The 12,909-nt window shown below is 35.3% G+C and overlaps 1 protein-coding gene across 3 annotated transcripts in view; it reads left to right on the plus strand.

The window, feature by feature from the left end:
- Positions 1–12,909, plus strand: part of LOC129751663 (LIM/homeobox protein LMX-1.2) — an 85,431-nt gene that overhangs the window by 23,323 nt on the left and 49,199 nt on the right. For all 3 annotated transcript variants that reach the window (XM_055747307.1, XM_055747306.1, XM_055747305.1), the window contains exon 2: positions 9,785–10,298. In XM_055747307.1, the coding sequence (XP_055603282.1) occupies positions 9,796–10,298 (503 nt within the window). In that variant the 5' untranslated portion in view covers positions 9,785–9,795. The remainder of the gene's footprint in view (positions 1–9,784; positions 10,299–12,909) is intronic.

The following is a 12,909-nucleotide window of genomic DNA, read 5'->3' on the forward strand; positions in this document are numbered from 1 at the left end:
CCAATGAGTGTATGAATTTTTTTATTTTGGCTCGCACTTGGAAGATACCTGGAGATCAGAAGTACCCAAGTATAGTATGGTGGGGATCGTTAAGCTACAGTGGCGACACCTACCATGGTGAAGATCATCAAGATGCACCCTGAGAGACACACTATATTGGCGATAGATTTTAATACACCGGATCAAAATTGCCGTCGGATCTTGGAAGATGATCTTTAGGCTCAGCTTTACAAGATCCTAAAAGATCCTAGATTTGCCTAAAAACCTGACCTGTGCATCTTAATCATCATTCAAATATTCTGAAGAACTGAGATTTTTAAGAGACCAAATATTTTCAAGAGACCAAGAAGGCGATACAGCGAAGCAAAGCCAAAGTTGGATTTCGGAAAATCCGGGATAGAGGTCAATTGTTTCATCGGAAAAGCTGTCAGAAATAATATTTATTAAATTATTTTTAGGGGCTATTTTCATTCGGAATCTTCTATAGATAACTTGGATAACTATAGATGAAACAAGTGTAAAATTAGTTGTTGAATGGAATGATGTACACCGCTTAGCATTTCAGTTGACGAGAAGAGCCTCAATCACCCCGTCTTCCCTTAAAATCAGGCGATATGTACCAAAAAATCGTATTAACAAATGAGAGGCCATCAGAAAATGCACAAAAATGATTGAATCAGATGTTAAACTTATTGTTTAAGTCAGGGGTCGGGGAACTTCTTGAATCATTACCCCACAACATTTTTATTTAAGTTGATATTACCCTATGCCGAAGAGCAAAAAAACGTATCCGTAAATACTGAGCGAACTCTCAAAGCGTATTATTTGAATGCCTCAGGGGGAAATATTCACTTCTGCATATGCCGCTAAATTCTTTACTTTCGAAATAAAATCAACAAATTCATAATATTGCAAAATGAAAATATACACTTTTAATTCACAAAATATTCACTGTTACCCCCAAGAATTTCACTTTTATCCCATTTTGGGTAATTTACCCCGGTTCCCCGACCGCTGGTTTAAGTGAATGATCAACACCGGTTAGCATTCAGGAGGTAAAACCATGGAATCAGGTGTAAAACTTACTGATTTATTATATAATGAGTACTATCCAGCGCTACACAGAAAAAAAATCTGAATCCTTAACAACACTGAAATTGAAAACCTGTATCATTACATGACGTGGAACGCGATTTAATGATGTAAATTTACAAATTAAAAAAAGTTGAATCCTTAACAGCACTGAATTCGTATAACACAAATATTACTTGACACGGAACGCGATTATTTGATGTAAATTTACATCACATATGATGTAAATTAAAAGAAACATCACATACGACGGAATTTTCAGTGCGAATTAAATATTACACGTCTTAATATTTTACATGTCTTTCAAATTTTACACGTCTGTTGAAGTTTATAGACGTGTAATATTCAACTCGCACTGAAAATTCCATCATATGTGATGGTTCTTTTTTGTTCCATCATATGTGATGTAATTTTACAACTTTTTTTTGGTCATACAAAATAATCAACAACACTGAATTGGAAATTTCTTAAAATTACACGACATGAAATATTACAATACACTGAACGTGATAATGTCATGTAAAATTATAAACAGTGAAGAACAGGACCAGACAAATGTGAGAAAAACTGTTAAGTCAAGTCGTGCGCCAAAGTATTTTCCCCGCGTGCGAGTAAGTTAATCGGTTTTGATGGTTCCCGGAGATCTTCGAGAAGCAGGGATGCGGTTCAGGAAGCGGATCCACGTTGCTCAACTTTGAATCCGGTACGTCGGGGAAGAAAATAAAAGTAATTGAACTTATGTGTGAGATAAAAAAAATTTGTATCCTAATAAAATGAATTATATTAATTATAGAAGGATTTCTATTTTTACTAAGAGACGAGAAAATTCCAGTATTGAATCATATTAACGATAAATAAAACAAAACAAAAATCCAATTGGAATGTTTTTCTTCCAATATTCAGTGATTTTATAATTTACATCATTTTTATTTTACACGTTGCTAAATTTTACATCATTTTTTATTTTACACGCTGCAAAATTTTACTGGCGTGTAATTTCCAACTGGCACTGAATACTCCGTCATATATGATGCTTCTTTTTATTTACATCATATGTGATGTAATTTTACAGATTTTTTTGGTAGTGTGTAGTTGTTGAGATGAGCCTCAATCGACCGAATTTTCCATTAATTCATGAAATATTAAAAAAAGACCTTGTTACAAACGAGATTGGTTTGAAAGATGCAGTTGATTCGACGAGCAGAGCCTTAATAATGTTTAAACCTATATTAATTATCAATTCAACAAAATATCGATTAAATTTAGGGGAAAAGAGGACGATTCAGGATTTTTCTTTTTACTAAAAGTTAAGCTGTGTACATCATTCTGTTCAACAATTAGTTTTTTACATGATTCAATTGTTTCTGCACTTTCTGATGCATTCTCGAATGTTACAAGGTTTTTTTTTTATATATTACAAGTATTCAATGGAAATTGATGCAATTAGGACTGCATTAATGAACAGAAATATAAGGATGTCAATTGTTCTACTGAATAGTAAGTTTAACACATGTTTGAATGCTTTAGTAACTTTTCTGATGCTCTCTCATTTGTTGCTATGATTTTTTGGTACATGTTGTATGAGTTTATGAATAAATTTAGGGTAAATTGGGGAAAAAGAAACTTTTCTCGTTAACAGAGTGCTAAGTTGTGCTCTTCAGTTGATTAAGGAATGAGATTTACACCTGATTCAATGTTATTTTCGTTTCTTAATTTTTTTCCGAAAGTCCTGAAATTAAGGGAAATCGGGATGATTGAGGCTCTTTTATAAGGGGTGTACATCATTTGATTCAGCAATCAATTTTATACTGTTTGATTCATGTTTGTGTATTTTCATATGTATTGTCATTTGTTAAAATGATTTGTTTAACATATCGCTTGATTTTAGGGGAAATCGGGGTGGTTGCGGCTATTTTCGTAAGCTGAGCGGTGTACATCACTCGATTCAGCGATAAATTTTACACACAATCATTTGGTTTTTGCATTTTGTATGTGAATTGTTCGATTGTTACAGTGAAATTTATACACAAATTTAAAAAAAGTTAGGGGAAGTTGGGGCTATTAAGCAGTTTTCCTTTCATTCTAGTGCAAAAAAGTGAAACGATCAGCTTAAGGATTAATTAATCTACCAAAAATGATTAGTCATGATGAAAAATTGTTGGATTACGCTTTGTTTGACTGCCTTTCTTCGAAAAATTACTTAAGTTCATGGGAAAAAAGGAAAAACTAAGCCACTTGTCTTAGTAAAAACAAAAATTGGAGTAATCGATTCATACGACATTTTTTCATAAATAAGTATGGTTTGTAAGATTTTTTTTTAGTAACAGGGTGGCCAGCAAGTTTCCATTTACATTTTCAAATTCCCGGTTTTTTTTCCCGGTTTTTCGATCGAGATTTTATGATTTCCCCTGTTTTGAAATACATGAATGTGATAAGATGGATTTTTTGAAAATTAAAATAAGCTCTTTTTTCAATGTCAAACGTAAGAATATTCTGATAACGATGATGTTTGTTGGGATTGTTTAAACAAAGGATGAAGAATATAATTGAGGCCCTCAGAATCAGAGGGTAAAGTGCCAAAATTACCAACTTTGAGTGAAGTACATATACCAATCGATTCTTCATATCTCAATCTACATCAGCTGCAAAACTCTAATTTTTTGATAATTTTGTCAACACTTTTTCGATTCAATTGAAACGATGATGCTCCAATTAAAAATTACTTTATCGAACACAGAATTTGATAATTGGGCTCTGGTTTCTGAATTATGAAATTTGAAATATAATCATCAACGATGAATTACGGATCTTTAAATCAAAACCTAACAACTTTAAGTTTGGATTTATGATTCAAATTTTAACTGAATAATACTGATTGATATTCTAATTTAATTTTTTTCTCTGCAATTTTGAGAACAGAATCCACTAAATTCTATTCCTCCTATTTTTATAAAATTTTTATTTGATTCTCGTCTTGAACACTTGAGCCTGAGGCTGAGTTCTAAAAGCTTGACTTCGGACTTGGCATGTTTATCAAAACTCTGAGTCTGAATTCGCAATCCAACCAGAAAATTTGAATATCGTAATTCAAATTTTAAATTAGAAGTTCTTACACAATTTTGAAAATTATTCTATGGCTTGAATTTGCTTTTCAAATTAGCTTTTTTATTGTGATAATATCTTAATGTGATTTTTAGCACATACATTTAAACTATCTGTATTTTTCAAATTTTTAATCAATAAAGAATGCTATTGCCAGTAAAAGGGCCAAATGTTAAATAGAATCACACAAACTTTTGGTATCTCGTTCTACCTATTGGGTAACATGGTGGCCACTCATTTTGAATTTTTCTGTCATAATTTTATAAATTGCCGGCTTTTAAAGGTTAAAAGTTGAATTTATTTGTGAAAAACAATTATTTCGAACATATGAAAGATACATAAATTCTTCGCGCTTTTGATGCTTATAAAAAATTTGTAAATTTGTAAATGTAAAAAATTAGTAAATTTACAAAAAAAATCTCAATATATTTTGGAACTCGAACACTTCAGAGCACTAAAAGCTATGTGCTGAACTAAAAATTCTCGGTTTTTCAAGAAATTATTAACTTTTGCCCACATTTTCTCCATGGAATTTTGATCCCAATTTTATTTCGCTTTTGAGAAAAAAATGAAAATATGAATTTATTTTTTGTAGAGAAATGAATCCAACTTAGATGAAATTTCAGGGACTAGATAAAGGAAAATTGATGTTGAAAAACATGCGAAAAAAAATTCGCCTTGTCTCCCGGTGAGACTTGAACCCACATCTTGCGCCTCTCCGGGGCCCATGTATTAACATTCTACTACAGGAGACCAACCTGGCGTATGAATATTATACTGGTTGAGTGTCGATGTCTATCGGAATGAAAGGAATAGTTCTCCCATGTAATCATAATCATTTTTCTTGGTCTATTTCTATTCCCATCTTTCCATCTTACGGTAGTTGGACTCAAATTTGGATATTTTAGGCACGGCAAGATTTGCATTGCCTTCTCATATGAGAAGGCAATGCAAATCTTGCCGTGCCTAAAATATCCAAATTTGAGTCCAACTACCGTAAGATGAAAAGATGGGAATAGAAATAGACCAAGAAAAATGATTATGATTACATGGGAGAACTATTCCTTTCATTCCGATAGACATCGACACTCAACCAGTATAATATTCATACGCCAGGTTGGTCTCCTGTAGTAGAATGTTAATACATGGGCCCCGGAGAGGCGCAAGATGTGGGTTCAAGTCTCACCGGGAGACAAGGCGAATTTTTTTCGCATGTTTTTCAACATCAATTTTCCTTTATCTAGTCCCTGAAATTTCATCTAAGTTGGATTCATTTCTCTACAAAAAAAAAAGTTTCGCTGACTGAATGTTTGAGTCAAGACCCATCTTTGGGTCACAGTTTAAAAATATGAATTTATTTTAGAATTCAATTGGTTTATATAGTGGAAAAATGATCCATAAAGAATTTTCCCGGTTTTGATTTAAAATTCCCGGGTTTTTCCCGGTTTTCCCGGTCCTATTTTCAATTCCCGGTTTTTTCTCGGTTTTCCCGGTTCGCTGGCCACCCTGGTAAGTAAGATTGCCATAATATGAATTCTACCTTTACACCTAAAAAATTGGAGAAATCGGGCAAAATGAGGCGTTTAGAGTCATTTTATCAAAAAGCTCTCTTTTCACATAACTCTTTTTGCATAAAGAATGATTGTTTTTTTAAGCGAGACGTTCTTGCCTGAATTGGGTACCTTTTGTGGCTCGAAAATCCCCACTGTGCAATGTTTCAACATTTCAAAATCACTTAAGGGGGGACCAAAGGAAATCTGGAAAATCGAAATTTTTATTTTGATGCCAGGGTCCAAAAAAAGTTAAGCGTGTTCTTCTCTAAACTCGAAATTAAAAAAAAAAAATCATAATGAAATTTCGATGAACGATTAAAGTTAATCAAGAGTAACAATCTCGACTCAAAACCAAAACCTCGAAATCTTATCCCAGGTCCACAATTCTACTATAGATTTTTGAAAATTTCTCAGTTGTTGATAGAAACTTTAAGACTGTACTCGAAAAACGCTATCAAAAGTTATTCACATAATAAGTTTGTGCATGAATCTTGGGTACAGTCCTTAGTCTTCAATTTTGAATTTTAAAAAAGATTAGACTCGCCCGGATTTTGCAGGAATGTTTTTACTTATTTGCAATTTTATTTTGCAAAATTTAAATTGATTGATAACAATTTTTTATTTTTCCTTCAAAAATATTTTTTTTAACAATGTTTATCCAAATAAACTGGCTGGTGTGTTTCGATGTAAACAAACTTTCGAGTTTTTTCTTCTTGATTTTAACTAAAGAAATTATAAACTTGCCTGGATATTGCCAAGATTTTTGGTTGTAAACTTTGAAATCGAATGCCCTGATTTTGCAAGGTTTTTGGATAAAATAGTCCAGTTTTTCCCTGCCCGGGTAAGTGCGGAAAAATATCTGTTGAGCTAAGGTTTGAATAATTTCCGATGCTCTGGTACCAATTTTTTTTCATGAAGCTTAATTTGTTGCCTGTGACCGGATTGTGGAGTCTGAATCATGTTTATACTTCTTGATTTTTAGTTTGGTTCATCATTGGGATAAAATTCTGATACGAATCTTGGTTTTTCATTTAAAACTAAAATAGGTTCATTTTACATGTTTGAAATTCATCATTCTGGAATATTAAAAAAATATTTAAAATATCAAACCATTTCTAAAATTTGGATTTGAAACTTTTTATAGTTAATTTTTATGCCGAATTGAAACTTTAAAAAGTTCCATAATGGTGATCCAGAAATTAAATATCAGAGTTCAGATTCGGAATTGAAATTCAAAATTTCCTAAAACAAAATACAAACAGAATTGAGTCCCAAACAAGTTTCTTCTTCAAATAAAGTCTTAAAAATCCCTCATTCATTTTTTTTTAAATTAAGAAAAACTTATCACTTTTAGGACTTATTTTCAAAAGTAATGAATTGAAATGAATGACTATTAATATAAAAAAACTGGAACCCGAACAATGAGATAGTACTATTTTTTCACTATTCTGTATGTATGTATGCATTTTTCAAGCAAAAATGTTCTAGGGACAATTTTGTCACCAAAACCCCTCTATGAAGCAGTTCTTCCTATGTTTGAGCCACCAGTGGCTGATAGGTCTTTCGACCCGAGTCGGTACGGGAAGTATCGATCGCACATTCAAATACTGTTTATGCTTAACTCATCAACAATAATTTCAGCACAACCAAGGGGTCCCTTACCACTGGCTTGGAACAGGTTTGACTCATCTCACTCCCTTCCAACTGTTCGGAACAAATAAAGAATCCTGAAAAGTTACCTAAGTAACCTACTCATGATTCCAAATTTGCGAGATACTCCGGCTGGCTTGAACCCACAATCCATTGTATATCAGTCTTCCGTTCGTTTGATGTCCTGTCCATTCTCCCCCACTAATCCCCATAATAGAGTTAAGATATTTTCAATATATAATCAAAAGAAAAATATTTTAAGATTTTTAATGATGTTTTACATCTTACCTTGTTACCATCCACAATTCCTTTTTATCGATCTACTTATCCTTGTACCCCTACAATGAAAGGGTCCTTATAATTATTACACCAAAAAAAGGCTAACGTAATTTTATGCTATCCAAAAATTAACAGTGCTCCGAACTTATTTAATCACAGCACGTCGAGATTTCTTTGACTGTCACCAAAACTTAGAAATTTACTTTACCACCCCATCATAACACGGGGTCATTATTTTGAAATAAATACATTCAAAATGTCGAATTCCGTATTGCATTGCGACTTCAACACATTTTCATCTCAAAAACATAGATTTATAATACCACAGACCATTTATGGAACACACAACCTCCCGTTTCCCGGAGAAGCTTGTGAGATTACACTTCAGTTGCGCGAAAAAAAAAAATATTCCAACCACTTGCTCAAAGTAAATTGAATGAACCAATCCTCCCACAAGCCCGTTCAAATCACTTCCACTGATAAGTGTTTCAGTTGATAATCGGCTACTCGTTGAATATTTTTTCGAACAATTAATAGAAAAATCACTTTTGAAACATTCAATTTAGTAAAATTTTCAAAGACCCAAAAAAAAAACACGTGGGATGCCATCCAGACAATGCCTACTCAATCTGTTTAGAAAAGTTTAATTTTGTTGTTACAAACTTAATTCCTATATTCTACGAAACAGCATATAATGGAATACAATTGATGCAGTGTTGAGCATTTGGGCTTAGGGTCAACAAACGGTTGTTAAAGAAAAATGTAGGGGTACTGGGGGTAATACGCCCACGTTAAGAAGAATATTTTATTACTCATTACTCGAAAAGAGGATTCAATCCAGTAAATACGACACTAGTTTTAAAAAAAAAGAGTGTCTGTTTTTCACCAGAAGTTCACAGAAGAACGCGTAGGCTGTAGCTGTGGCTGAGTGAAGTGGATGCGTTTTTTTTTATCAGCAGAAATTGAAAATTTTTCGAAATTCGGAAAATTTGCTCAACTTTTGAGACGGAACCAATCACGCGATGGAAACTAGAAACTTTCGGAAAGAAGGTTCCCTGAAAATTAAAGCAGTTTTCCTGGCGGACTCCTCCAACATCTAGGAATGGCATTTCTATTTGACTTCCCGATGAGTCCGTATCCTTTGTATTAATTATTTCATGTTAATATGCGGTAAAATTTTGCTATGTTAACGCGTTGCAAATGGAGAAATATTATGGATTTAACGCAAAACCCAGCTCCATTGAAGTTTTGTGGCAGTTGAAATTTTGATTCTCAAAATACAAATATCTTCAGATTTTCAGATAAGACAGTTAAATTTTACTTTGCTTATCTGTTGTCTTCTAAACGCATTTGCGTGAAATTCATTATACATTACTTATTAGGATGACTTATAAAATGTATTTTTATTATTTCCTTCATTGCGAACACCTGTTTTGAGCCACTTGCCGACACAAACAGTAAGCAGTTTATAACCAGTGACAGCATAATCCGGTTGGGTTGAAACTTTTCACGCTCCCGCGTGTTAATTTCATCCGATTAAATCCGTTCCGGCCAGATCCCGACTCGACGTGAAGCACATTCGAGCGGCGAATCTAATCAATCATAATCTTTCTCAGTTTGAGCTGGTTTTTCTGGACGGGCAGAATTTAAGGGTCGTCCTTTTACTCGGTCCGTAAAGTAGTAACATCCAGTTGGTTTCGGGGTTCGCAATTGGGATCAGCCTCTTTTTTCTGCTGTCACGTTAGCTGGAATATGAGATAGACTAGTAGGGGATCGAACACCATTGAGATCAAAGCGAATAATTAAGGATGCACATATTGATAGCGTCGTGTTATTTTTATGATAATCACATTATCGTAACAAAAGACATGAACCACGTGGTGCCAGTCAAACGAAAGTCATGCTTCGGCTTACGCGAGTCAGTCAGCAGGGGGATAATATTTAGCTTTTTTTAGCTGCACTGAATTGCATGAAAGTTGGAATCACGTAAAAGAGTTTCAGATATAGATAATGTTTTTAATGAGTTGTTCAAGTATTTTTATACGCTTTTCACTAAATATTCGGAAGACATCTAACAGTTTTTACATCTGCTTTTTCCATTACGGCAGTTCCACTGGATATGAAAGCCGGTGATGGACTCTCGGTATTGACACCGGCGGCAAATGAAAACAACAACAATTTAAACAACGTCATCAACAACAACACCGGAACCACTGGATCGGCCAACGGTCAATGTGCCAACAACAACCATAATAGTGCTAGTAAAACATCCTCACTACAAGCAACCTGTTCACCGGTCCAGTTGACCACAGCTGTGACCACACCGCCCTCGGCGTCCGGACTTCCGGTGGCCGGCATGGGGGCCTCGTTAGTCGAGCGCCTGGCAATTGGAGTGGAGGCCCACTCGAGTCCGGCGACGAATGCCGGATCCGCTGCCATCAACTCTTCTTCCGCCGCTCTGTGTGGCCAATGTTGCAGCCCTATCTGTGATCGGTACATAATGAAGGTGGTGGACATTTCGTACCACGAACGGTGTTTGCAGTGCACTTCCTGTTCCATTCGGCTGATGCATTCCTGCTTCATGCGGGATGGGAAATTGTACTGCCGTTTCGACTACGAAAGGTAAGTTTTATGCACGAGTGGCACTTGTGTTGTGGGTTGTTCGATTTGCTACATTTTCAAAACAATTTGTTCCGGATAGTTTTGTGTAGGCTTCCCTCGATCTGTTTTCGCTGACAGATTCACGTATAAAATTTAAATCGATTAGTTTATTTTTTTGTTTTACGGAAATTGAACATTGTGCCTCAATTAACATACATGTATGTATGAATTGTGCCACCATACTAACAGTTAAGATTTTATTTATCTTACATTGGACCATGCACGGAAAATAATAAAAAGGTAAAATTTTCCGAGATAATAAGGTGAACGCTCGTGAAAGCCAAAAAGGTATTTTCTACCTCTTCGAGGTGAAACTCACCTCACAGCGAGGTAAAATTTACCTGAATCGAAGTTGAAAAAAGGTATAATTCACCGAGAGAAAAGGTGAATCCAAAAAAGGTAAATCTTACCTCGTAGAAAGGTGAGGTTCACCTGGATTGAGCTTGATAAAAAAGTATAATTCACCTAGAAAAAAAGGTAAATCCAAATAAGGTAAAACTTACCTCGTAGTGAGGTGGAGTTGACCTGGATTGAGCTAAACAAAACGGTACAATTCATCTCGAAAAAAGTAACTATTTGCCGAATCCGTTTATTGAGGTTAAGCCAAAGCTGTTTTGTCGTTCAGAAGGGAAGTTTTGCTTCGTGCCCAATATGAGAAAATCGGGATAGAATGGTAAGTCTTTTCTTAGATATCATTTAGTAGTGCTGATTCTCGACATAATACTTTGCTTATGTTTCAGATCGGCCCAGCTTCGAGGTGTATTCCACGTCATCCTCCAGATATCATTCCGGCCGCGCCTCACCGGATTTGTCGAACGGAGAAGGGCATGAAAGTGTTAACGCAGTGCAAGAGGATTCAGTGACCATTATGGCGCGGAAGAACGCAAAGCCGAATCGCCACGAGCCTAGCAAAACAGGACTTTTTTTCAATAATTTTTTAAAACACGGTGATACATTTCGAAAATAAATATTAGGTAAATATCCCATTTTATTTCAAATAAATATACATTTTTGAATGAATTTTTGTTTTATTTTTATTGAAGAAACCAATCAAACCAACTAGCATTTACCTTTTATATCATTTCATATCAGTGAATGGGTAAACGGTATTATTTACTCTTTTGCTAGGTGAATTGAAAAAAGGTAAAATTTACCTTTTTGCTAGGTGAATGAAAAAAAGGTAAAATTTACCTTGAAAGAGGGGTGGAAAAAAATCACCTCGCAAAATGGTAAATTTTACCTTTTTTTTTATTTTCCGTGTGTCAAAGGTTTAGATATACCCTGGTGTGTTTATAGAAAACGTTATGTTGAAAAGAAGATAAAAACAGTAACTGTAAAATTAAAATATTTGGTCGACATATTTTAAAATTTCTACAAAAATAATGACATTTTCTTTGCATTTCAGTAATCGGACGTTTTGCAATTTTTTGCCGTAAAATATTGTTTAAATCCACGATTAGCAATTCGCGTTTTAACGATCGCTAGTGGAATTACCAATTGGTAGTGTAGGGTGTAGCCATGTAAAGGCCTTGTCTGGAAGTGGAAAACGAGTTAGATTAAGAGGGGTACTCTCAAGAACTAGCGGTTAACAAGTACGCCAGCTACCAGCGCAGAGGAGTCCTCCAGCTAGAGGAGCCAGCCAGCGCAGAGACGAGCCAAGGTGGTACTGGGGTTGGTCGATCTTTTTTACTCAGATTTTCGATTTTTTTGATCGACTCTTTAGCATGAAGAAAATCGATTAGATCGGTTTATTTTCGATTCGATCTTTCGATCTTTTGAGTTCTAATTCTTGCTAAGCCGAGATACATAGATCCAATTTTGAATTTAGATTTAATATCAAACAGACTTATCTAGTAAAAGCTGGTCAGATTGATCGGTTTTCCCGGGACTTGCCCGAACATTTAATTCAATTCAATAGTCAATATTGGTACTTAAAATTAGATTTTCGTGTGTCGAATTTTTGTCTACAGATTTCGATACAATGAATTTGAGTACATTGAAACGTCCCTTTTTAAAAATGGGAAAGATCGATCTATCAGAGATCGATCCTCCAGCTCCGAATTTTTAAGGTGGATCAATCCTACGACCATTCATCTGAATCGATCTAGGAGATCGATCTTTTCCTGAAAACCGAACAATTCTATACTTGACATCGAGGCCGGGAAGGTGGGATCCGAAAGGGTTACTCTACGGCTCATAGCCCCGACGGCTGAGAGGAGGACTTACGGGATTCGAAACCAGGATTGGTCAGCTAGGTCGAATGACTTAGCCAGGAGCTGAGCTTGGATACAGTTGATCACAGAGAGAATTACTCTCGTAGTGTGGTGCTACGCTGCAGTCCTTATGCGTGAACTCGCATCCAACTGCTGGAAGGGCACTCTGGCACTTTGAGAAAGGTTGTTTGGACGACGGTCAGTTGCCAGCCTCATCCCATTGCAGACGGCAGAGCCAAGCTGGACACCCACTTCTGTCGGGGATCAAGATTAGAAAGAGTTAATCTTGCGATATTCAGCTACGCTGCGGTTAGCATGTGTCTGCTAGTTTCCGATGGCTGAAAGTAATTGTTGGTGTT

Source organism: Uranotaenia lowii, chromosome 3 (assembly GCF_029784155.1).
Source record: "Uranotaenia lowii strain MFRU-FL chromosome 3, ASM2978415v1, whole genome shotgun sequence".
Lineage (NCBI taxonomy): Eukaryota > Metazoa > Arthropoda > Insecta > Diptera > Culicidae > Uranotaenia > Uranotaenia lowii.